Here is a 26986-nt window from a genome sequence, read left to right as displayed (position 1 = left end):
GGCGCCGAATAGCGTATTCCGACCATTGGTGGCCTTAGGCCCGAAAAAGTAGTAAGTCAATTTTGAATATATTATTTTAATTTGCCTTTTCGTCGTATGCTTAAAGGACGTATTGCAAATTAGTTTTTTATACATTCTAGATGTGCTAGAAATTGTTAGAGGTAGATAGGTACTTAACCTTCAAAAAAATGTCCATTTTTTCACATCGCCAATCATCGTTAACCGAAATTGCACACAACACGTTATAATTTTGTTGTAAATTAGGTCCATTTGCCACGTCGCCAATGCGACAAAACTTCACAAAAAATGTTATAAATCACTAAAAACCAAACTTTGTGTGTTTATTTTATAATATCTATTTACATAAGATTAAAACAATCGAAACATATGTAATAAAAACTTCCTACCTACTAGCTTTTCAACTGTCAGAAAAACACTGTTGAGTATGAGTCTTAGTCATATACGACGTTATATATGTTTAATTTGGCACATTAAAAATATATCTCTCTCGGCAATGACCAAAATGAAGCCTAATGCTGCGACAAAATGATATGAAGAAAAAAAAAGGATATTTTCTTTCTCTTCGTCTCACATATGAAAAATGAGAGAGAAAGAAATATTTTGTATTTCCGGCAGATTCTAAATTGACTGAGCGTGAGACTTATGTGTATTGTAACTACACACACGTACATATACATTAGCGTGCATCTCGCGTTGACGCTTTCGCGGTTAGCCGATAGGTAATAATAATTACTAGCTGATCCAGCTAGCTCTCGCCAGTCTGTCTCGCTAGTAATAATTTTAATTGACATTGTATAGATTGTAAGATATTTATTTTTGGAGGGTCAATGACCATTTGACCTAAAGCGCCAGCTGCCATTGTTTCCGACGGTAGTGTTGTATATTTTGCGGGAATTTTCGTTGCTAACATCGAATGCAACCCGGTAGTTATACAGTTCGCTGTTAATGAAAATTTTCTTGATTATTAGTAAGTACCTACCTACAGTCCTGTGTAAATTGCGACGTCGTTTTCTTTTCAATAATAAACAATAATATCTAGGTGTAATTTTTATTCTTGATATTTTTATGGTATCATTGATGTTTACAACCAGCCATATTAAGATTTTCGTTTTTGAAGAATCTATATTTTTCTATTGTCCATGGAATATTATGCCGTCAGTAGCTCATCTTATACACGGCAAACTACTTTCGATATTTTAGCGTCCAACTAATTTTGCTGTTCGAATTTGTTATGGCAACGAAACACTTACATGGCAAATTTTATTGTGAATTTTAGGGACAATAAACCATAAGTAGGTATATAGACTATAGCAGTGTTGGCAAACCTTTTTACGGACGCTTGCCAAAATTTCCCAAATAATATTAGTCTGACGTGCCGGGCAGTTAAGGGAAAAATAGGTTTTAAAAATTCTATTAAAAAATGATGTTCTAAAATTTAGATACATCACAGAACATTACACACATATAACTTTATCACTTTTCAATTACGCCATACATTTCGGTCCACCAATTTTGAAACTGTCACCACAAATTGACACCAGAATTGCTCCGATAAGATGAGGCATTCTCTCGCTACAGTGGTCTCAAGCATTGTATATAGATCGAAATTAGAGGTTGGCGGCGCAGCATTCCCCGCTGCCTGATGAGATTGGTGCGATAATATTATATGTGACGCGTAAAGTCTAAGGACTAACCTATGCAAATTTATATTTAAATTAAACGTCTTGCCTATTCTTTAAGAGTATTTGCCTGCATTTTTTTATACAAAGCGATCCGTCATTTATTATTATTACTTATAGGTATTTTTCTCTTCAAACGCGTGCCATGCAAAATCATCTCGCGTACCACCAATGGCACGCATAGGTAGGTTCGCCACCACTGGACTATAGATAGAGGATTCATGAACACGAAGAGTTCAAAAACATTGTGTTAATGGTAGGTAAGGTATCAAAAACACGGCTTTTCGCTCAGAGACCAGAGTGATTTCTACTCTACTATAGCGACAATATGAAATTGAATAGGTACCTGCATATCGTGGTGGAATGCAACATTGTATAACCAAATAAATCTAAAAATATAAATCCAAATATTAAAAAAAAAAAAATGTGTTGTGTAAGGTACGTACACCTACCGCGTGTTTATTATTATTTATCGCTACAGCTGTGTGCTAACCCACCCAGCTAACCGTATAATAGGTAGGTATCTAAACTAAACTTTTTATTTAAAATGAGTAGATATTACCTTTTCTTGTATTTGTATAGCACCTATTATGAATTCCAGGTATAATTGTGTACATTTTACGTGCATCTATACATCATAATATTATTGCCTCCCCTAAAACTAATTTGTGCCCCACCTGTCAATATTTCCCGTAAGCAATGTGACATGGTAAATTAAGTTTTCAAGTCTCGGTACCTACCCAGTGTTGCTAACCGTACCTACTATAATAACTATTTTCCTTTCAATAATTCGTCAAACTATTATTTTCCATCTGCCTTTCTCCAAGGCATTCTCGCTTTTCACTCTCTTAACTTTCGTAGGTCACTTCTGCACTAGAGACATTTTTGTCTGCTATCACGAGATATGGTTTCCAATCCATGCGTCCTAAATAATTTGAATTTATATGGACCTTAGACTATTATAAAATTATTACCTCCAATGGTCGCAGTCATGACTTATTCTGGGTCAGAACCGCTCCCCAAAGACATGGACATTTTCAATGATGTGCTGTGTATTTTGTTTTTGAAAATATATTTTATTCTATACATTGTGTTTTTGTTTTATTTTCTTCTCTTTATGAGAGTAAAGTTTGCGAAATGTAGAAGTATGTATTTTTATTTACCTGTTTGATTAGAACCAGCTTTTTTTTCAATTTAAATCTCACATTGTGAACGTCCTGAATTTTGACTTGCTATGTCCACAATGTTTTTTTTAAATACATAAATAATCATAGCACTGTAATTCTGATTAGGTAGGTACGCGAAAAATATGAAATAGGTACTATTATTTTTCGCCAAATATGAAAAGTGTTCATGTACCTACTATAATTATTCAGAAATACTATAATTTTACATCATACTATTATAAATAGCATAGAAAATGATGGCACATTGTGCCTATCTATAATAGCTACGTAATGAATGTGGCATTGCCTGATCATTCGTATTTTATCTTGGCATGTAGAGATGTCTTGAATTCGATCGATACAATTAATAAAATGTCAATATAATTGGTAAAATAATAGTGTTTCTTACTTTGCGTGGTAAGTAGGTACTCTTTTCGTTTTCTTGTGCAGAGCTGATACACAGAATGTCACTAATCAATGAATGATAAAATCATAAGCCTTTTCCTAGTGATTAGCGCGCCGCTTGCATACAATGAAATGCACACGGGACGTATTTATAACCTGCAAAACTGATGGCTGTCTTATTCGCATATCGTTCATTTTTTATAATAATTATTATGTATGGCATTTTCACGTTACCTACTTCATTTATTTTAACATAACTCTAAATTGCATATCAGCCTTAAATTTTTTGTCTTTTTTATTCTCCATTTGAGCACCTGGATAATTTATATTGATTTTATTAATTTATAATATGACCCATGCAGTTCGAGGTAGGGCCGCCCGTAGCCAGATTACAATGAAAACCTGAATATCAGCAAACATTCCAGTGCGTGTACTTTACAACTGCTGTATTTTTACTAGGGCACGGTATCTGAAAAATGATACCCCCTCGTAAACGAGTGGCTGGTGTTTGCATAGATAGTAGGTAGGTACTTAAGGGTGAGAGTAATTTTTTTTAGCAAAAACTGCCATTTACTAACATTTGTTTTAATAAACTTACATCTTTAAACTGAATTTTATTTAACTTTATAAAATGTATGTTTTTTTTTAAATTAGATTTTTATTAGTACTGTATAGGTAAATAATTTAATCATTGAAATGTAGTTAAAGTTATGTAAAGGGTGGCACAACGATTTTAAAAAAATCGTAGGTTTAACGTAGTATTTTTTAATTAAAAAATGATGATTTTTATTTTTAAAAAATGTGTAAAAAGTAGGTAGGTATCTACTATAAATCCACCAGCATAAGTTGTCCGATGAGTGAGGGCGTCACTTTCTAACATTTGACATTTATCCCTACTCTTTATGTGCTTTTAATATACCTAGTATCATTTTGTATATTATTTATTATTTCCAATTCTAGGTCCTCGGTATTACTAATTTCAAAATAATATGTTGAAATCTTACTGGGTATATCATTTTCAGTCATATTAAATGGACATCTCACCACTGGTTCGTTCTAATCACACAAATTCCTCAAATCTAGAAGAAAAGTTTTCTATGATAGTATCTTGAGGGCACATCAAATATTCTCCGAGGGCGCACTGGCGCCGCGTTGCCGATACCTGGCTTATACTGTGATGGGCGACTGATGGCTTAGTAATTAGTTCTAAATTCGAACACCTGACGACTTATGATGGTATATATATGTATTATAATATTTAAATACTATGAATATGACAATTTATCAATGTGCCTAATGAAATCAGCTATTTTTTTTAATTTGCAAGAAAATCATGAGAGATGGTGTCGGGAACGTTTGTTCATTATCTTGGCAAAATTAATGTGTATCTTTCAACCGATTCTATTTGAGTTTGAATACTTTCTTCTCATACGTGTAATTTTATTTTATCCTTGGACGATACACGTGTTCTTAGAACCTAATTCTAATTGATACATTTGTATGCAAAATCGAACACAAAAAAAATGTTAGCATGTTTGTTATATCGTCATGTCAGTTCTATGTGTGTATCCAAGCAAAATCACTGATATATTGCACATATTGATATGAAATTGGACCCATTAATGTATGCGGGTGGCAACCGTTCTTTCTAAAAAAAAAGTTTTACCCCCACTCTGCCGACGTCTACTATGAGCCGCTTAGGAGCGAAAATGATATGTAGGTAGAATGGAATTAGCGCGCAGCAGCATGAATATACAGTGGTTGTGGGTACACCGCTACATACACCTGTATCCAGTATATTGCAATAAGTAGGGTGTTATGCATCGTCGGTACAATAGTTAGGAACATACATACATATGTGGCGTAAGTGCGATGTTGCGGTGCAAATATTCAGTTGGTTCGTAGTTTGTTGCGAGGGATGTCGGGCCGGAAGGTGGTAAGTGGGTGGTGGGGGTGGGTGGTGAAGTCAGTGCTGTGAGTTGGCAGACTTGAGAATAATCAATATTGCACCCTTTCCTTCGATCCCCGGACAGCCTCTGTCTTCATTTTCCAGCTAACATACGTTGCGCAACGTTTACCGCAAATCGCTAAAACATCATACTCTATTTTCCTTGCTGTTGACTTGGCGTTTAGATTTATAAATAAACGTCCTGCCATTAAAATTAAAGTAGAAAGTAACATGCCGGAAGTCTGATTGAATGAATATGTTTGTCATATTCTTTTCGCGACATTTCTTTGAAGGTCGACGATCGTCTTGAGTCTTGACGATTACCCATCCTAATATCTATCTACCTGGTGTATCTATGTGGATTTTTAAGAATCAGTCTCTTTACCGGAGGTGGACCCTGGCCTCTTCAAGTTGTCTTTCCCAGTCCGGTCTATCCTCAATCCTCTTCCGATCGAGGATTCTATACAGTGTGAGGACTATCTTCAGCAGTGTTTTGTATATTTGAATTTTTGTGTTCCGAGATCACACGTTGGATTTCAAATGTTTACGGATTCCAAAGGAGCACTTGTTAGCTATCTGTATTCGTCTTCTGATTCCTGTTTCCATATTGCTGTTAACAGTGAAAACGGAACCGTGATATGTGAAGTTGTCGATTTTCACGAATGGTTATAATTCAATTCCACGTGGTTGCATCGGGTTTATGACTTTGGAGGATATCATGGAAGTGCCTACATATTTGGTCTTTGAGGCATTCATTTTAATTTCCACTTCAGATCTGTCTATTACTCTATTATGTCCTGGTCGTTCGCGTATGCCGTATTCTATGATTTGGCATGTGTCATGGAAGATGGTGCCATTAGATACAATTTTATAGTTTATAATAGACGTTTATTGGGCAATATTAAATAAAAGACAAGAAAGCGCATCTCATTGAACATATTCCATCAATCGTGTGGGATAATTCTGTTAAGTATTTGGGCATTATGAATACCCATTTAGTCCGTTGTAGAATTTCCGGGACGAAACCCACTCTGTTACTAGCCAATATCATTCTCAAAGTATTGCAACAGGCGATGGAAGAGTATAAATTTATATGAAGACACCTTATACGACGTGCTAAGAGGTAGTAACCAGGCGGAATAACCCCGTTTGACGGTACCCTTTATTAGCTATAGTATTTCAGGATATCACCCTTCTTGAGGAGTAGACATACGACTACCATCCAGTGGCGAAGGGTGGAGGTAGGCAGTTAAGATCCGGCAGAAATAGTGCATACTAAACTTTGTCAGTCAAACGTATTTGTTTTCATTGAACTGAGACTACAATGTGTAAATAGAGTTTGTTCGTTTTAAAAATTCAATTAAACCCTGACGAATCCAAAGCACAGTAGTCAAAAAATATTCCCTTATCTATAAAATGTCTAAACATAAGTATAAATATTTTATAGATACAAGAATATTTTTTATCGATTATGGTTTGGATTAGGCAGCACCGTAATAATATTTTAATTCAACGAAAACAAATAAGTCTACCTATGGCTGAAAATGTGTTCACTATTTTTTCGCATCGCCATAGCATACCTAAACTATTATGGTTTGGCTTAGGCAGGGTTGACTTGAATTTTGAAAACCAATCAGCAGCACCATCTACAAATTGTACCTATTCTTAGTTCAATGAAAACAAATAATTATGACTGACAAAGCGAAGTGTGCACTATTTATGTCGAATCTGAACACCATACCTCCCACCCCTCGCCACTGCTACACCATCTCCCGGTCATTGGGACAGATTCCGTCTCCCATACTTTTACTATACTTAACTGTAAGTAGTGTCAGATGTTTTTCTCCACCATATTTTAGCAATTCAACAGGGACTTTCGTGGCTCTCCGTAAATTCGGATATGAGTTTACATGTTTACCTTATCCAGTTCGTCGCTATCGCCGTACATAAACTTATGTTTTTTGTTGTACCTAGTATTGGCGTTTACATTTAATTTAAAAGAATATCAAAGCCCATCGTTGCAGATCCTCCGACCTATCTTTTAATATATTAATATTGCAATCTAAGCTACAGCATTTTTTTTACATTCCTTTACTGATTTCAATATTCCCGCGCGCTTATGTCGACAAAATCTCGATTAGATATGTTTAAAAGAACACAACCATAGCCGTTGCCACTAATTTCCGCACTTACCACGCATACACACCTCACGTTTGGACACGTGGTTATAACCAGTGTTGGGCATGCGAAACTGCGAGTCGTTATAACCTATCGCACCCACCAGTGGTTATCGTGTGAGCGTATCTCTCTTCGTAACTTAGAAAAGAATCATATTTTTGTGATATCACCGACAATAATAATATTTAACCACGGAAGTAATGGTGTATTATGAATGGGAATAGATGAATACAACACGTTGATGCGAGGTGGTTTCCATCCATGGGTACCTACCTACTACTTTATTTGTGTTTAATAATTAATCTGCTAATTATTCAATGCGATAGAAAAGTTGCAGTAATAACCGAACAAGTTTAGCAGCATTCATTCGTGTCATCGGCTCTTTCCTATCGCAATGGAATATTTTATTGATACCAGCTATCTAACTGATTTCTCTTTCCATGACATTATTTTATTGCTAGCGTTATCGTGCCGTTTATGCAGCTTTGATGACGTGCAGTTATTTCCTGTTTTAAAACATTGTCTTACCTGACCCTGCTCATCCTAGGTCTGCTCATACAAAATTTCATTCAATGGCAAGCAGGGTGATGTGGTTAAATAAACTACCCACATTGCAATAAGATTGCATTGTATCAAATTTACATTCATGAAATGCAGCATTGTTGTCATGTTTTGGTATCATGTCGGCGCATATTCGCGTAAATATTGCCATAAAAATTTACGTGGATAATTATTGTGTGTGATTGAAAAAATGGCACCTATGTAATATACATTTTAATGGGGGCGTATATTACTAATTATATTTCATGTAATGGGTGTGTCTTGTATAAGACAATAGCTTACAATGAAACATATGCGTGTCATGTCTCTGATGCGTGATGCCTTTTCGTAGTAGGTACATAAAGGTTTGTAATTTAGAATTCGTTAAAGCTTATCCCAGAAAGGTAAGTATAATTATTATAAACATTAACATATTGCTACAATTCTCAACGTTCTCACTTCCACTGATATTAGCAAGCATTTGTGTGTTGCTTCTTCTTCGTTCATGCCCGCTCCTAAAGCTCAAATTACATCTGCAGATTTTAATGACAGTCGTGACATTCGTCTGCCACGATCGCCACCAATCGTGAAATGTCACATAGGATCGTTCCCTGTCGTGGCCAAAAGAGAATAATTCCTATTTTAGTGCCCGATTCTTAACATAGGACTCGCCGATCGAAACAGTTGGGTGTAATGCCGGGTCCACACCGAAAACAAGTCGCGCACAACTCTTAAATTTTACGATAAGCATGATAATTGTCGTAAAATTTCTTAAGCAATTATGATAATTATCGTAAAATTTAACGAGTTGTCGCGCGACTTGTTGCCGGTGTGGCCGCACTTTAAGATTACTGAGAACGTGTGAAAATATCAGAATTAACCGAACACGTGGCATGTCATATCTTTATTTTGACATAACGCAAATTCGACGTTTACATAATGAAGGTTACTTAATTTTATTTATTATTTTAACAGACAATAATAATACGTATATATACGATTAATTAGCAGCATACAATATTACATGTCTCAATTTTATTGAAAATCAATCAAATTAGACGATAATTAGTATAGACTTAGATTATTGGCTCCTATTTTAGTATTTTATGCAGTTAGTATTACATAAATATACGCATCTAAACTGAAATGAGTACCTACCTAATGTCAAATTATATATGTATTAGATCTTTTTAGGTTATATTAATTATTTTATTATAATACTGCTGTCCGTGGTCATGTTATTTTAGTTCAATCAATTTTATTATCACATGGTTATTTTTTGACACAGCCTATGTGTTATAGGTAATTAGTTTGTATCACCACGGAAATAAATAATTTGATGTATGCTGATGGCTGGCTACAATGGTGGGTACCGTATGTGAGAAAAAATATTTAGATAGATTTAAAAATATTTGAATACCTACGTCAAATAAGCCATAATGATGCATGTTACCACAACCTAATTGAAGAATTTATATAACACATTGCGCACCACATCCAATAGTATAATGTTTAATTAATTTTTCATTTTATTACTACATACCTACGCACAGGAAAAAAATGCCTATTATTATTTAATTATCTCCCTTTCCCTTTTGCAAATAAAAATAATCATGTAATCAATATGGACAAATTTAAACATTTCGTTTTGCAAATAATATATATCTAGATACCAAAGACCAAATTAATAATCTATTAATATGTTGCTCGTAATGAACGTTAACGTCATTTTGCGTCACTATTTGATTTCGAAATACGTGGGTAGGTACTATAAGCGTTCCTCCAATCTATAAAAGGTTGGGTATTACTAGTCTAGGTGTAGAAATCTGTTCTGACCGTTATTAAAGTAGGGCTTAGGTAATTACCTATTGTTTTATTTGAAATCATGACGGCTTTTTTATAGTACCATTTCGAAAATACCAAGAATTTATTGATATTCAGCAACATCCTATGGATAAAAATCATTTTAGGTGTAGGTATATTTAGTTTATAAATATGATTCACATAAATATGAAAATCTGTGCTTTTATTATTGATAAAAAATATCATCAATGGTAACATTGATACCGTGATAACCTGATAACTACTGATAACAATGTTGACAGCTAACGATAATAAAATGTCCGTACTGCGCCGATACTGCCGATACTGTGGTGATGTGATGTCCGCACAGCAAGTTTTTTTTTATCTATCGTTTTGATACTTTTGAATCACACACGAGTTAGAAGACTTTGTCGGCTAAAAATACACTGTTGCCCTCTTTCTTGCATGTTTTGTGAAATATTTGCGTACATACTGCATAGTAGTAGTAGTCACCTGCTAAAGTTATCGGTACAACTTTACTGTAAACGGCGTCCACTCGTTATAGTTAATCTTATAATTGACTCGCCAAAATACTAATCAACACATAGTTCCACTATGGCATACACATTTTTGCACGTTTTGACAGAAACTAAAGGAATAAAGCATAGTAGATGGTGTTGCTCATTACCGAAAACTCTATTCCTCTTATTTTTTTATTCTTTCCTTCCTTGTTTTTACAAAATTTCCCCTCTTGAAAACTTTAGCTTGGTATGTATACAGGGTAGCTACTTCAATAAATACTACGTACTGTCGAACAAGATCTTCGTGACTACGTGTTAAAACTGTGAACTAACAAGCCCCTCCCATTTTTAACCGTACTTAGATTATAAACTAACAAGCTCCTCATATTTAGTCGACGACAGCGCCTTCCGGATTGTGCCTAAATTTTCTTGTTGGACAGTAATCGTGCCAAGGTTTCAAAATATTTCATTGTTTATAAACATACGTTTCGTTAAAACCTTTTTTCACTCTGTTACCAAAGCGTTTTCAGTGGTTGTTTTTATAAGCTTTTTCGAATTCTCGCGGAGCGCCAAGGTTCTGCGGACCCGATTGGAAATCGCTGAACTGAGCATTATAAAATCAATACTTTCCAAAGATATGCCGAGATTCTGCTGATGACATAAGTTATTTCACAGTGGGATAGGTACTCCTTATTCACTCCTACTTACATTAAAACAATAAAATATATATTTTATTATAGCTTTACCCTAATATAGCCCCCGGGTGTCTCATTTACTTGTTTAATAATAAAATGGCCTCTACTCAACAATCAATCAAGGTACACAATAGTGTGTACCTACCCCATGACATTTATTGTAGATAACCGTAACCCGTAACATAATATTATATAATTTTGACGCCATAAACGTATTTTATCTTTCGCTAGGTCGTAAACCTTGGATGCAATAAACATAGGGGTGCCTCGTAACAATATCTGGCTGAATAGAGTAATTTGGACATATTTTTTTGAATACACTGTTATAATCATTATAACTATATATGTTTGATGCACTTACAATTATTAATATATTATTAGCGGAATGCAGTAAGGGTAATCGTTACATTATTCATTAATTGCCTTAATTATTAGCAGGGGAGGAACGACGCGAGAAATCCCGGTAGACCGACGAATGCCAACTCCATAATTCTTTTCTAAACATTTTTTTGCAAATCGTGAACAACCCATATTTAGATACCTATCACCATCAACATTTATGGCAATACAACAACCCTTGGCGGGTCTTGGCCTCCTTCAGCAAATTTCTCCATCTTGGACGATCCAGCGTCGACACTCTCGAGTTGTTTTGACCGAGCATTCTTAAATCTCATGTGGCGCAGTCCAGGTCTTCTAGGTACCATATACAATAATTCTTACGTTGCGTTTCTTACATTTTAATCGTACGCATTCGACATTCAATAATGTGATATGTTTTCACGTTAACCGTGTTTTGGAAATACTTAATAATCATTAATCAGTGCCGGATTTATGCTTGACCCTGGACAATTGCCTCCCCCACCAGAAAACAACGTTTTAAAACGCATTTTACGAAATTTTAAATATTTGTATTTGATGAATATTTTCAAATTTTAGTTTTCCGGCCCCGGGGCCCTAAGTTGAGGGCCTACAACGTTCCCTCTAATTTTTCTATCGTGTGGATCATCAATGCATCTGAGCAGTGGAGTCAGTGCCGGTGCGATAAATTTACGCCCCCCCCCCCCCCCACAAACACACACATAGAATTTTTCATTATAACTTATATTTTTAAGGTTTTTATTAATTTCAGTGATTTTATATAATAATTACACTTAACATAAATTTTTGAAGTAGGTACTTAAATAAAAAAATAAAAGTATTCGAAGTTGATGTAACCAATACTTTTCTTATTAATTTTTCAACCACGTAAAAAAATCTTTCTCCGAATGTTACATGTTTTCACAATAAGGACAAGGACCTATTTATTAAGGATGTATTTATAGTTATTGCATTTTTATAAAATGCAGTTGTCATAATTTTGTCATCGTTTAACAATTATAAAATAATTTACCTAAACTATAGGAAAGAGAAATTTTAAATATGGTATTATTTTCAATAGAAATGATCTTAACTAAGGACAATGTTTCTGCATAGTGTTTTCTGCTAAGGAAATTTTAGTTATGACAAATGTTTCTGCATTCCGCTCTAGATCGATTAACTAAATAATCCCGAGTTTTTCCAATCTGCCCCCGTATGTTAGTAGTGTATCGTAATGTTTTGCTAAATTTGCTTTCAGTAGTGGAATTTCATATTAAATGGAATTATTTTATTGAACGCTATCTCCCGTTCAAAATGTACGTAGGTAATTTTTTTACTTACATTTTATTAGTTACATACAACTTACCTGTTACCAGTGAGTATTTGTGAACCGTGGCTCGGCTGTTGACCTCATTGTGGGCTATGACCTGCAGCCAGTGTGCCTACTTATTTCTATACTACTTACTCTATTGAGAGATTTTACTCTGCACACCTTATTATTTCATACAATACTTACTATTTTTTGTCATGAGTTTGACGCAATGATGGTTTGACGACGTCTTTTATATAAATATCTATTGCCTCTTATCTTGGATATATTTTGCGCAGTTTTGTTTGGTGCACCCGTGGATATATTCCAAATACACCTACCAAGGAATATTTTCCACTCTGGTACATATTCGTTGCTCAAAAATAATACATTGGTTTGTCCGATCGTGGCGTGGCGTGAGCCGATTAGATTTCGAGTCACATTTTTTCAACCGAGGTTCTGTCGAAGTCGTACGCGTCGCACGACAGCACAGCGATGATCAATGACCCCTGCCTGCGCGAGCATTCTCTTGGTCGTCGGCATAACAATGGCGGCGATTCTAAATAGTTTCCAGCGGACGATTTAATTTATCGCGTAATACGGTCTCCGACCCGAGTACGCCGATTCGGATTTGGTACTCGCGAGCCACGGGCAGCGGCCATGACTGCGAAACGATGCCTCGAACCACCGTAGGAAGAGCTGCCTGTGCCTTCTCACCCTCTTTTTATCGATAAAGAATGTGAACTGGAATTCAATAAAAAATTAAATACTACCTACCAGCCCGCTACCTACGAAAATGGGACTAGGATTATTATTTATGAATACAAAACATTGTGGACATAACAAATCTAAATTCAAGACGTACACAACATGAGATTTAAATTATAAGTCAAACATTACCCTCACAAGAGAGAAGAGAATATAGAAAAAGAAATATATAAATAATAACAACAATAATAACAAAAAAAAAATAATCAAAACATACCTAAGTACAATTTAATAAGAAAAATACAGAAAAATATAATTTTTGAGAACGAAAAATATACAATTTTATACAGAAAAATACAGTTTCAAAAATAAAATGCAAAGTACATCATTGAAAATGTCTTGTCTTTAGGGAGCGCATTTACTAGTCTTGCACCCCTCGCTAATGGTGCCTGATAGGCTTGACACGAGGAAACGGTTCCAATCCAGAATAAATCATGACTGCGACCACGTAGGTAATTGACACATCACTAAAATAATATTATGTATTACTATATTAATGTAAGGACTTTATAATATTGTGTGTCTATGACCTATGTACCTACGTCTATAATTACATAATAATAATACTATTATATAGGTTTGTATAGATAACCTTGAGAGAAGACTTTAAAACATGGAATCTGATGAAAAAATATATTGGACGTCTTTCTCCAAATACTTTTTGGGTGATGGAAATGGAATAATGTTGATGTAGGTGTAGGTATAGTCGTGTTCTGTGTAGGTAGGTATATTGGGTGTATAAATAAATACCTCAGTGTCACTCACGTACGAAGTGCAAAATTTTATTATTATTTATTATGGTGGAAGTGAAAGAGACAACGCAAATTTATTCGCACTGACCGTCGATTGTCTTCGCAGCATGATGACTCGATGTGTGCTGGCTGACTGACCTTGGGAGTGTTGACGATATAAAAAAGATCTCGCAGCGTTTCGTGAAAGAATTATTTATTTAATTTTGTCTGCTTCAATTGCCAATCTCTCACAATCTTATTCTGTACTCTGTAATACTTACCTGAGCATAGGCAATATTATGATTAAATTTATATAGGTAGGTAGGTAGGTATCTACTCCTGAGTCCCAACCTCTTATAGGTAAATACTTGAAATAATTACATTCACAATCATTGATAAAAAGTACGCACCAATAGATATGTGGGTATTAATTTTTTGACAACCTGTCCATAGTTTTACTGCATATTGCATACAGGTAAGTAGGTACTTGCCTACTGTACGTAATTATCTAGTAACTAGTTAATGTTTTACAATTTTATTACGTTGACGTAAGACGCATTTAAATTGTATGCGAGACGAATATCGGTTGCGTATCGAATAGATAGGACGCCGAAAGTAATAATGTATGTATTATTCTTTATTTAGAAAAATATAAAAACCTAACTAGGTAGGTACTTTTACCGAAAGTTAATAGTTCTATATTATTTACATTGTCATTCTGGCAACACTTATGACCGTTATTTAGTTTGGTTGGCCGTCGATCTCATAAGTACGTGTTTATGGCTAGCGATGTTACCAAGAGATAATAATAATTGTTTTATTATTATGTTCCTACCGCATTATTATTATCAATGCATTTATTTATTGACATTTTCTTGTTTCAGATGGCAGCTGGATCTACTTTACAGATGGCACCCCAGGCGACTGTCAACGCAGCTCATCCGATTCATAGTCAAGACTCTAATATGAGCACTGGTGAGATTTGTTAATAAAATATATATTATTTAATCTTGTCTCATACATACCCTACCTATAATACGTCTAAAACAAAAAATAAGCTAATGTCCATTCGAAAGATTTGCTACGTCTAAAATATTTGCGATGTCAGCGCCATCTTGTTTTACGTGTTACTATCAACAGAAATGTGTTGGTGAACTGTCAAATTGAATGTTTTAACCTATCTTTTTTTTTTTTTTTTTAATAAATATAGGTAGGTACATATTAATAATTTCAAGGTCTATCATATATTTGTAGTACCACTTAATTTGAATAATATATCTATAGTTGAAATTTAGACTGTGATCACTTCAAGTAATAATATCCTACACAATAATTATATTAATTTAACTGAAATTAATGGAAACTTTTCAAATTAAAGTAAATTGGGGGTAAATAATTTAAGAGCGTAAATTGATCACTTGTATGTTTAATTAACTTTTTATGCAGAATTTAAATTTAAAACACACTAAGTCACATGAAAGTGAGACACGTAGATACCATTTCTTGTATGAAGAGCGGGCTAGTTGTATATTATCGTCTATGGTTACTATCACTGACAGTATTTACATTGTCACATCAACCCAAGCCCAATTCCCGTTCTTTGATTGTTGAACCTTAAGGCTTGATGACATTAAGCTACAAGCCGGCGAATTTACAATATGCTCGTAAACTCGCCCAGTGTCATCATCGAACTAGCTAACAAGCAGATTGTAAACAATCTACCGAGAAAAGTTGAAAGTCGGGGGCTACTTTACTCGATACTCGCTGGCGTGTGGGCCGAACTGCGTCTGCGCAGTAGAGCGATAGTGGCGAACCTGCCGGTAAAAAAACAAACTACTCAATACGTATGAAAAATTACGGTTTCAACTCGCTAGCTTGTTGGCTTCTGAGCGAGTGGAAAGTTTGGTGTGTCATCATCACAATCGCACTAGCTGACTCGCTCGCTTTTAAACTCGCCGACTAGCAGCTTGTAAAGTACCACAATGGCATCGACGCTTTATTTACAATGTGGTACATTTATATCCACATACAATCTAAATATTTTTCCATTGAAGATTAACGGGAGAAATATCTTGAAACATATTTTACATTGTCAATTTCAGGTTCATCGCACAGCGACAAAGAGGCAGACGCCCTCACGCCAGAGAAGCCGGGAGGCATCATGCGATCGGGCAGCGGCGGCTCGGGCGGCATCCCGGGCGGGGCGGCCCCCACTGTTGTCGGCCTGCCCCCTGACCGCAAACGCAAGCGGAAAGGGGACGAGCTCGGCAGCAGCGGTGGTGCAGGAGGCGGTGTCGGCGGTGGAGGGGGGCAGGGCGGCGGAGGAAAACCGCGCCCCGGTGCCGCCTCCGCCGCCAACAATAGCAAGAACATTCAAGAGTACTTCAGCAAGCACCCTTCCAGCAGCCCCGTCAGGCACCAAGGCGCCAAGAGCCCCTCTCCGCAGCTGGCCAACTACCCTATGGTTGGTATTCCTTTCCTCTTTCTAAAACATAGAAACCTCCCTAATGTTATATCGTTGAATACTCATCTCGATTCTCAAATTCGTAGCAAACAATATATTATAGCCTTTAAAAATTGATTGGGTATCTTCACATTATTTTTTCAGATACTGTAATATTTCAATCTGCGCGTGTTTCTTTTTCTAGTATCCTCCTTCACCGTCAGGCCTTCTGGGCAGCAGTGGGGGAGAATTTTTCAAGAGCAGTTCAGGGGGCGGCGGGGCCGGCAGCGGCGGAGGTGTTGGGGCGGTCGGCACCGGAGTAGGTTCCTCGAGTCGCCCCCCGCCTCCTTCCCTCGCCACCTCCTTTAAGCAATCGCAGACCGACCTCACCTGCCAGAGGATCCAAGAGTTTGAGACGCAGGCCTCCTCCGACTTGGAGTTCCGGAATAACAAGATCGACGAACTCACCAGGGCGTCGGAGGAACTCAGGCACCAGGTCTCCGCACAGCAAAAGGTTCACTTCTAAGTTTATAATATTTTTTCTTTTCTTTTCATAATATCTGCAAACTTTTTATGGCATAATGTAGTCATTATCCGGGGCTTAAAACTGATTTATTTTAACATAGCTATATTATCATCTACACCAGCGCTGTCCAACTGGCGGCCCACTAGCTGTACAGCAAATTTTTCATCAAACATTGGGGAGAGATTTACCCATCATACATTAAAATATGAAATCATTTCATTATAATACTATATATTAAAAATATTTTTTCAAAACAAAGAAATATACTGCTTAATTTTTCCAGCTTGAAAAAAACATAAATTTGTTAAAATTAAAATATTGCATTACAAATAAATAAATATGACTAATTAAGTTTATTCGTTGGGCAACATTTTGCCAAACGTCATCCCTTGTCGGCCCAATTGATCGAAAGTGGTCCGAGCGTTCCCACAAAAGTCTTGTCTAACAGTTGATAACGCACGGCTGTGTTAAAATTTATCGTGGGTTATTTTCCATCAGTGAAGTGTGATATAACACAATTGAATTTCATATTTATTCGTTTATATAAACATTTCCTAAATGAGTGCTACTAATAAAAGAAAGATTGAAGTTGAAAATCGAGAAATTCAAGAACGGTGGGAGATTGATTAACTATTTATTCTTAACAAAGGTAAGCCACAGTATTTAGAATGTTTACAAACTACATATAGCTGTGTGCAATGAATACAACTTACTTAAAGTGCCATTACCAATACCAGTATCATTCGTGCATGGGAAACATGAATTTTAACCAAGGAATAAGATCTCAAGAAGCTTCAGTATCTGCATCACTTAAAAAAATACTTTTGAATTGAAATTAACTGACTTCATTTACCTATCCTCTTTGGCCTCGAAATGTTTGCTAAAGAAAAAATGGCCTAAATGAAGTTAGACAGCGCTGATCTATACTACACAAATGTCAGACTCAGTTCTATAATATGACTGGTCTCTCAGCTCTTTGTTTTTATTTTACCAATTTATCTCCACTTCTACCAAATACTCTATTCCATGTGTACGGTTTGGTTTAATCAGTTTAGTGAGGCTAAAATCTTTGGATTCAATTATCTTAAAACTATGTTGTGGTTCCGGGATGGCGATATTTAACAAATAATTTAAGAAAATTCCCTTACAAGTCACTTATTCGAATATGTCATGTAGAATGTAGATGAACAGAATAATATACTTTAAATTAAGTCTAATTATTGTTCTTTCCTGTTGTATAATAATTTTTTTATACCTTTTCCACTATGTATTGAAAAGAGTTGAATCAGACATTTTTAATTGATGACAACAGTTCATTGTCTTATATTATTTATCCTTGTTAATTTACCTGATACTAAAGCTCTTAAAGTAAGTAATATAATAATTCCTTTAGAAATAAATGTGAACCAATCATGTTATACGAATTAGTTTGATATGATCTTCGATAGCGCTACAGTCCAAATCTAGCCCTGGCCTCCTCGATTCTCCGCCTCCTCGACACTCGGTCCTCCGCTGTTATCCTCCAGTCGTCCACGAGCAATAACTCCCGGCATCCCTCTCCACATTGTCTCTGGAGCAATGGCTTGCTCTTCCCGTGAGTCCATTCTGCCATGGGAATCCATTGACCATCTTCGGAACACTCATCTGTTCCCCATCTATATTGGAGCATTGTTTGATATCTTCATTATCTCCAATTAATAATAGTTAAGTAGCCGTAACTAGCTCATTACCACAATTATATTGTAGTGATGTTATTTATACTTACTAAAAAGGTCCAAGTATGTCGATTAATTATAATAAATATTTTATTTTGCAGGTGATAGAGCAACATAAATCCCACATTAACAAATGTATTGATGTTGTAAAGAAATTATTAAATGAAAAAAGCACAATTGAAAAAAAGGAAGCGCGGCAGAGATGTATGCAAAATAGGTTACGATTAGGACAGTTTGTTACGCAAAGAGTAGGCGCAACGTTTCAAGAGAATTGGACTGACGGATATGCATTTCAAGAATTAACTAGGTAAGTCACTGTTAATTTCTTTTTATTATAAATTTCTCAGAAAATTATTTTCAAAATATGAGATCAGTACAATCCTTATGGAGAATAATAAGTATTCTATTGAAAAAAGATTTCAAAACCATCAGAAGTTTCATTAATGTTTTAAAATACCTTATTTTCTAAATGAACTTGAAGCATAGATTATTTGGATTTATGGCTTTTCAGTCTCACTCTTAACGTTCATTTAGACATCAATTCTGTTGACCGTTCAGTCGAGGTTTCCGTTTTGTTCTGTTAAGTTTTGAATCGATGGAGTATTTAGACGATCAGTTTAGCTGTCAGTTCAGTTTCAGTTGACAGTTCAGTTGGAAAACGGCGATGTGTCGCTAGTACCTGTATTTGAAGAAATAATGTCAATCGAAATTAGAAAAGTAGTATCAAATATACGGGTAATTTATACGTCAATTTAACTGGCAACTCTAAAAACAGATACGATAACTGATGGTACACCCATCCTGTCACATTTCTGTTTCAATCGGCCACTTCAGTTTAACTGACAGCTCAAGACTGATCGAATAGCAAAACTGATCATTAAAAATCACCTTTAATGTGTAATGCGACACGTTTGAGAACCACTTAACCTGAACTATATTAACTCGAGGTTGATATGCTGTGTTTTTTTATTTATTTATATTCAATATTCATACGAACTGATCTTTTGGCTTCGACATTCTAATAAATGTATGTCATTAATTTGAGGGTTACATTTACAGGAGACAAGAAGAAATCACAGCAGAAAAAGAAGAAATAGACAGACAAAAGAAACTCCTCCTGAAGAAGAGGCCTTCCAACGTAGAAGGAGGGACAGGTCGAGGCAAAAGAAACAGCACGGGAGGCAGCTCGGCCGGGGCTGCGGCGGCCAGTGCCAGTGCGGGTGCCGGCGTGGTGAGCAGTGCGGGTGCCACGGGGACAGGGACAGGCGCCGCCAGCGGAGGGGGCAGTGCCACGGGAGGGGGGACCGGTGCGTCGGCTGGGGGGGCTGCGCAAACCACTCTTCACAATGGGACCGAACCTCCAACTTTCCTCAAACCCGATCCTCTGCCCACTTTTTCATTTCAGGAGTACTATGAAGCTGATGAAATACTGAAGGTTAGTCAAATCTATTATAAATATACTATCACTAAATTTGGATAGAAAATATTGACAGGTGTGGCAACCCCTCAGTATTTTAATGTCGGATAACTAAGTGTAAATTATTGTCTGTCCGAATCTTAGTTACACCATTTTTTTTCATGATTGTATGTGTGGTGTGAATCTGACCAGGTCAAAGTCAGGGGAAACCCTGATGGAGGACCGAAGCGATTCTGACGTGCAAATCGATCGTCGGAACTGGGTATAGGGGCGAAAGACTAATCGAACTATCTAATAGCTGGTTCCATCCGAAGTTTCCCTCAGGATAGCTGGCGCTCGAGAAATATGTTCGCGCCCCTCCCGTATCTTAGTTACACCATTTTTTTCATGATTGAATGTGTGGTGTGAATCTGAATTTGAGTGAATAACATAGTGTTGTGGACGATTAACAGTCCATTGATGAGAACAAATAAATTTTCTTGCCGCCATCGAGTTATCTGTAATCACAATTGAATTGAAATCTTTCCAGCTGAGGCAGAGCGCCCTCAAAAAAGAAGACGCCGACCTGCAATTGGAAATGGAGAAACTTGAAAGAGAGCGAAATCTTCACATCAGAGAACTGAAGCGGATTCACAACGAAGACCAGAGTCGATTCAGTGCTCACCCTGTTCTTTCGGAGAGGTAATTCTCATTTACATCCTATTGTGTTGTTTTTTTTCCCAGCTGGAAATTCCCGGATAGTCATCTGCGCATCTGTCTATAGTTTTCTTTTCGTATTTTGGCAACTGATGGTCAACGACTTCTTGCAGATATCTGTTGCTGATGCTTCTCGGCAAAGGTGGATTTAGCGAAGTACACAAAGCTTTTGACTTGCGGGAGCAGAGGTACACGGCTTGTAAAGTTCATCAATTGAATAAAGACTGGAAAGAAGACAAGAAAGCCAACTATATCAAGTAAATATAACTTTTGTACTACTCATCTATTATACCCTACTTATGGTCTTTGAATTCAGTTTTGGAACATGTTTTTTTTATCATAACGTTACTCGTTTACGTCTGAGATATCAGTCATGTATCACTACATGACTAATAGAGGTGAGTTAGAAATACTGTCACCAGTTTGCGTACTTAAGTCTCGGCATGTACTACCCATACTCAGTATGTGTGGCCCTATCCTTGTTAAAAAATATTTGGAATCCTCGATACTAGTGAGTCTATAATCGCTTATGTATAAACAATAGGTGATAAATTTTGTGTAATTATTGGACCACATTCCCACAGGCTTATTATGACAGCTCAAAACATGGTTGAAATAAAAAAAATCATTGTATATTCATTCAAGAATATTATAACCTAACATAAAAACAGCTCATAAATTTTAAATGTGTTTAAAATCGACTCAGCGCTCAGTGTATTTTTTAGTGATTCTATTAAAGCCAATATTTCTAATCGTCATTCTCTCTTTCTCCCCAATTGTAAAGTTGGTATAGTGAAGGACAGAAATGGTAACTATACTGTAATACTATGGAGTTAGTTTTAGTTCCAGTTGAGTATGTATTACTAGTAAGTATTTTGGAACAAGTTTCGATACTAAGTATTTTTTTATACTGGTAATAAATATACTTAGTCTTCAAAATCGACCAGTTTTCCCACCTCTAATGACTAATGGTGTAGTAGGCTGTATGAATATGGACATGCATTTCTGCAATTCCACTCAGAATTTCAATGTATGAAATCCTATGATACCTGCCGGATCCGGTTGTAAGGTTAAACAACGGTGGATCCACTTAATTAGAGTTGATAACTTTTGGCTCAGAACGTTTATTGAGAGAAAGTTGACAAGCATTGTATGTACAATTCCAATGGTCAGTTAGGGATGTCAAGTAGTTATCAACAGATCATTTACAGAGAATTCCGTGGACGATCCAAGCAAATTCGGGAGCTCATATTCATAATATGGTCTTGAGGTGCGTGGATAGGGGGTGTCCGGGACATTATTGTCTTGTAACCATACATCGCCCACATCTCGAGAAGAGGGACGTGCTAGATTATAATCTGGAGACGTGGATGCGACGACAATGATTCTGAAACACCTCGCTGAGAGGTTTTAGACAATTTTTAGAAAATATTTTGAATTAGTACAGAGTGTTCAAGAAGTAAATTAATTAATGTCAAAAAACTAAATTACTGTGGAAAGGCGTTACTAGCTAAGGTTATAGCGTTTGTAGAGATTGAAGATGAATATGGCTTTTGACTCTTCATTCTCGCAGTGTGGATTTTATTTTGATGCATACATTTGACACCAACACCCAATAAACATATAATTTATAGAATATTGTCTTTAACTATCGTGTGAGGTCGATGCGTGGTGGAATGGGTAAGAACGAGACTGGCTCTGCAACTCTACTTTGAGTTTATGCCATCAACGAGCTAGTTAGTGATGACAGTCACGTCCCTTAGGAAACGTAGAGTAGAAGGGAGACAGAAGCTCAGACCTTCTTTCTACTACTTCTACTAATTCCAGTGGAATTGTATTTACCTTTGGTTTTCATGACAAAATTTTTCGTGACTTACACTTTCAGTTTTGCGGTGTGATTGTATCAAAAAAATCCGCACATCCCTTATGCATATGTGTTTGACGCGGGAGTCCTTCAGTTGTGCTGTTCACATTTTTTTTTTGTAACTCATTTACGGCATACATTTTGGCAAGCCAAAATGGACTAATATCATAAAACACATTCATTTGTTTCATAGTCACCAATGGGAAATATGCATCTAATAATATATTACAGTCAAACTTGGTTACTACGAGGAAGATGGGACCGACTGAATTTGCTTGTTATAATGTTATAAGCGTTACTCGTTATATCAGAGTATAGGTATTTTTAAATGAGCGGTCACATAACATAAAGTCGAAAATAAAAAATCTGAAAACCATCATAAAAATCCCCAAAACAAGCATGGCATTCATAAACAACAAAAGAAGTTATTAATTGTACCTACTGACTTCACAAACCTTGGATTTTTTACTTATTTCAACCATATGCGTGGATACTTTTTCAATATTGTCGGCGTAAACACCTATTAGGTAGGTAATAGTGTCATAACTAGTATCATAAACGTAATGCGATGCATCTTGTCCGGTCGGATTTTATTACTTAGGGTTGAAATGTTTTTAAACGACCGACAAATTAACAGTTTTAAGAAAATTTTTGACAATATTTTAGCTCGGTATATCCGGTACGTTGCTTGTTATAGTGAATAAATGTATGGAGAAAATCATCACGAATGTTTCCTCATTACATCCGAGATCTCGCTATATCCATAATCGTAATAACCGAGTTCGACTGTATATTGTGTTTTGTATACATAGCTATGTAAAGGATATAAAATTAAAACCTAAAGAATTTAACTCTTATGTGATGTCAATAACAATTTTTTTTTATTATTTAGGCATGCTCTACGGGAGTACAATATTCACAAAGCTCTGGACCACCCGAGAGTTGTGAAGTTGTACGATGTTTTTGAAATAGATGCCAACTCGTTTTGTACAGTTCTGGAATACTGCGATGGTCACGATCTCGACTTTTATCTAAAACAGGTAATTAAAATAATTGTAACAAGCTTTATTTTATTTTGTTCCAATTCTTGTAATGCAAATAAGTTTCATTCTGATATCTGCAATGTCATGATAGAACTCGAATTTGATGCCCAAGATTGTTGTTACATAAACTTGATTTCAATTTCAGCATAAGACCATTCCGGAGAGAGAAGCGCGATCGATTGTGATGCAAGTTGTGTCCGCCTTGAAGTATTTAAATGAGATCAGACCGCCCGTTATCCATTACGACTTGAAACCTGGCAACATTCTTTTAACCGAAGGCAACGTATGCGGGGAAATCAAAATCACAGACTTCGGTCTCAGTAAAGTGATGGACGAAGAAAATTACAATCCCGATCACGGGATGGATTTGACGAGTCAAGGAGCCGGCACTTATTGGTCAGTCTCAATTTCAGCTGTTCATTCATCAAAATTTAATCAATACTTTATAGGTATAACTAAAAATATACAATTCCAGCATTTAACTCAACGTTGTGGTGTCACTATAATTTATCAAAATCGTACTAATGAAAAGTTACATTTTGCAGTTTCAACCTTATACCCTTCGACCCAGTGTTGATATGTTTGTCAAATAGTTTTCAATTTTTCACGGGAAGCAGTCTTGCCTTCTTTTTATAAGCTGACAATAATACAATGATGTAAAAATTATATGTATTATTTTGAAAAAACCATTTTTGCTATAAATACAGAATATTTTTCATTTTGAATCCTTCATAATTATAGTATTTTTGGCTTCTGTAGCATAAAAATATGATATAATTTAATATTATACATTTTTTGCGGAATCATTCGGCAACACAGACAAATCAGTTCAACAGAAATCCATCACTGAAAAACAGCCATTTTGAAACTGATTTGAAGCATGCACTGCAGTGCTTTCCTCTAGTGAAGGAAAAAAATGCACAAATGTAGACATAGGCTAATGAGACTAAAGCTAGGGTTTCCTAAGAAAGCCGTGCCATTATGTAGGTAGCGGTGGTTGAAGTCACTAAAATGTCTATGAAAACCAGATTGCGTTGGTTTCCTAGAGAACGTTGGTAGTGAGCGTAACAAATTACAGTGCCGCCATATACGGCCGTCGTAGTGGAACAAACAATCGTAGAACATTTTTTCCCCTGTAGCGGTGACCGTTTTATAATAAAAAAATGAGTGTAAACACTGCAAATGTAATTTGGACCATCGAAAATGACGAAATATTGATTTATTTTGTAAGAAATAATGAAGCTTTATACAATGTGAATAACAAAGACTATAGAAAAACCCAGTTAAAACAAAATACAATATAATGTATACAAAAAAGTATACATAACTTTTCTTCTGGGCATGTTGGTTTTTTGTGTCTATTATATGGTTTTGAATTTAACGGCCCACATGCTCAGCGTAGGTCAAAATGGAATTTTTATGGAATTTTCAGAGCATAACCCTGGACATTCCTTAAACGTTGTAGATAATCAATTTATATAATTTTGAAGCCTTATAATCCTTTATATTTATTTTAAATATTTGATGACTGCATAAAATATTTTTATTACATAAAATAGTATTCTTTTAAACCTCTCGCTCTAATGTTTTAGAATATAGTCATATTTCAGTACATACATGTGGCGCGTGTTTGAACATGTACCGTTTTTAAAAAAAAATATTTTTTCGGTTAGGTTAGGTCTTCCGATGCCTTCTCATCCTCCAAATATTGTAATAATGCTATGTCTGGATTGTCCATTCTCCACCGCAAAACGCTCACTGACCGCTGTCTTGTCTTTTTTTAAGTTTACATCTCTGGTTACCGTTCTTTCGTCCGCATCACATCATGTTACGGCCGCTACAAAATGGCACCGCTTTCTTAGGAAACCATAACTGAGCGCCCATTCTGCACAAAAGGCTTGTTAATATACCTTCTATTCTGAGGGTCCACAGAACAGAATAATAACATGGAATTCTAAAATATATCAACATGGACGAAGGTTTTGAAGCAGGGTAGTTTATGACAGTCGGGCCATAAGACCCAAATAGAACAAAGCACGCTGACTGTCCTCAAATATTGAATGCGCATTACATTTACGTGACAAACTTTAATGCTTACGTATTGTGATACAGACGTAACTAAGTGTTCTAAGTTTATCCCATATTTTACCTTCAATCGAGATCCGTAGCCTGTTCCACACCCAAAAGGATAAGCCAGTTTTCATTTTGTGTTCTCTGGGAGGCCCATTTATAATCCGCATAGGAGAGAAAACTTTAGTTCTTTATTATGATATAAGTAAGAGTATAGCTAACCAAATATCATTTTGCCAATGTTTTCATTCAGGTAGATGAATTGTGAATTAAAAAATGTATTTTATGGGTCTCAGTATAATATTAAACATTTTTAACATTAATAAAGTTCAAATTACAGTAGTGTACATGATTCAAACTAAAAGAAAATTTGTAATGAATATTTCTCATGATGTTCTTCGTGTTTTTCGATATACATTGACAACCGACTGTTTCTGTCGATAATTTAAAAAAATGATATACATACTGTACTGTAGTAATTCAATCCAATGTTCACATAATGAATTGAATATATTTCAACAGGTATCTGCCCCCTGAATGCTTCGTGGTGGGTAAGAATCCGCCAAAAATCAGCAGCAAGGTGGACGTGTGGAGCGTGGGAGTCATCTTCTACCAGTGCCTGTATGGGAAGAAACCTTTCGGCCACAACCAAAGCCAGGCTACTATCCTCGAAGAGAACACCATCCTCAAGGCCACTGAAGTGCAGTTTGCCAACAAGCCCACCGTCAGCAATGAAGCCAAGGTCCGATACTTCAACCGCTTAGTTCTTTGTCTAATAATGCTTCTCTGACTCCTTTGGTGTGTGCAGACGAACTACAAAATGCCATAAATCATGGTGAAAACCAGCCAGAAAAACAAGACCGCTATCAGCAGGATTATTTTCATACAATTCCCTCTTTTATGCATACAGTTATATTTTTCTGGTTTATGTCAACTTGGTTTTACAGTTCGTGTGCCGCCGGTTCTTAGTCGTCTTAAAAGACTTGCTGATCGTATTCAATGTGTCGATCTAGTGAGGCAGCCGCTCTTGACATCCGTCTGAAAGCTGCGAAATAATGATGAATATTCATTTTTATCAGTTATTACCAACT

The 26986-nt window shown here is 36.0% G+C and overlaps 1 protein-coding gene across 4 annotated transcripts in view; it reads left to right on the top strand.

Annotated features, from left to right (window-relative positions):
* Tlk (Tousled-like kinase) overlaps positions 1 to 26986 on the top strand; it is a 138378-nt gene that overhangs the window by 108702 nt on the left and 2690 nt on the right. For all 4 annotated transcript variants that reach the window (XM_085957495.1, XM_085957494.1, XM_085957496.1 and 1 more), the window contains 10 exons: positions 15006 to 15096; positions 16224 to 16585; positions 16770 to 17078; positions 18907 to 19112; positions 19865 to 20240; positions 20752 to 20903; positions 21032 to 21175; positions 23675 to 23822; positions 23971 to 24221; positions 26418 to 26637. In XM_085957495.1, the coding sequence (XP_085813621.1) occupies positions 15006 to 15096; positions 16224 to 16585; positions 16770 to 17078; positions 18907 to 19112; positions 19865 to 20240; positions 20752 to 20903; positions 21032 to 21175; positions 23675 to 23822; positions 23971 to 24221; positions 26418 to 26637 (2259 nt within the window). The remainder of the gene's footprint in view (positions 1 to 15005; positions 15097 to 16223; positions 16586 to 16769; positions 17079 to 18906; positions 19113 to 19864; positions 20241 to 20751; positions 20904 to 21031; positions 21176 to 23674; positions 23823 to 23970; positions 24222 to 26417; positions 26638 to 26986) is intronic.

This window comes from Rhyacophila brunnea, unplaced genomic scaffold (genome assembly GCF_057557595.1).
Source record: "Rhyacophila brunnea isolate RB1 unplaced genomic scaffold, BYU_Rbru_1.0 scaffold_7, whole genome shotgun sequence".
NCBI classification, from domain to species: domain Eukaryota; kingdom Metazoa; phylum Arthropoda; class Insecta; order Trichoptera; family Rhyacophilidae; genus Rhyacophila; species Rhyacophila brunnea.
This window is presented reverse-complemented; position numbering and strand designations above follow the sequence as displayed.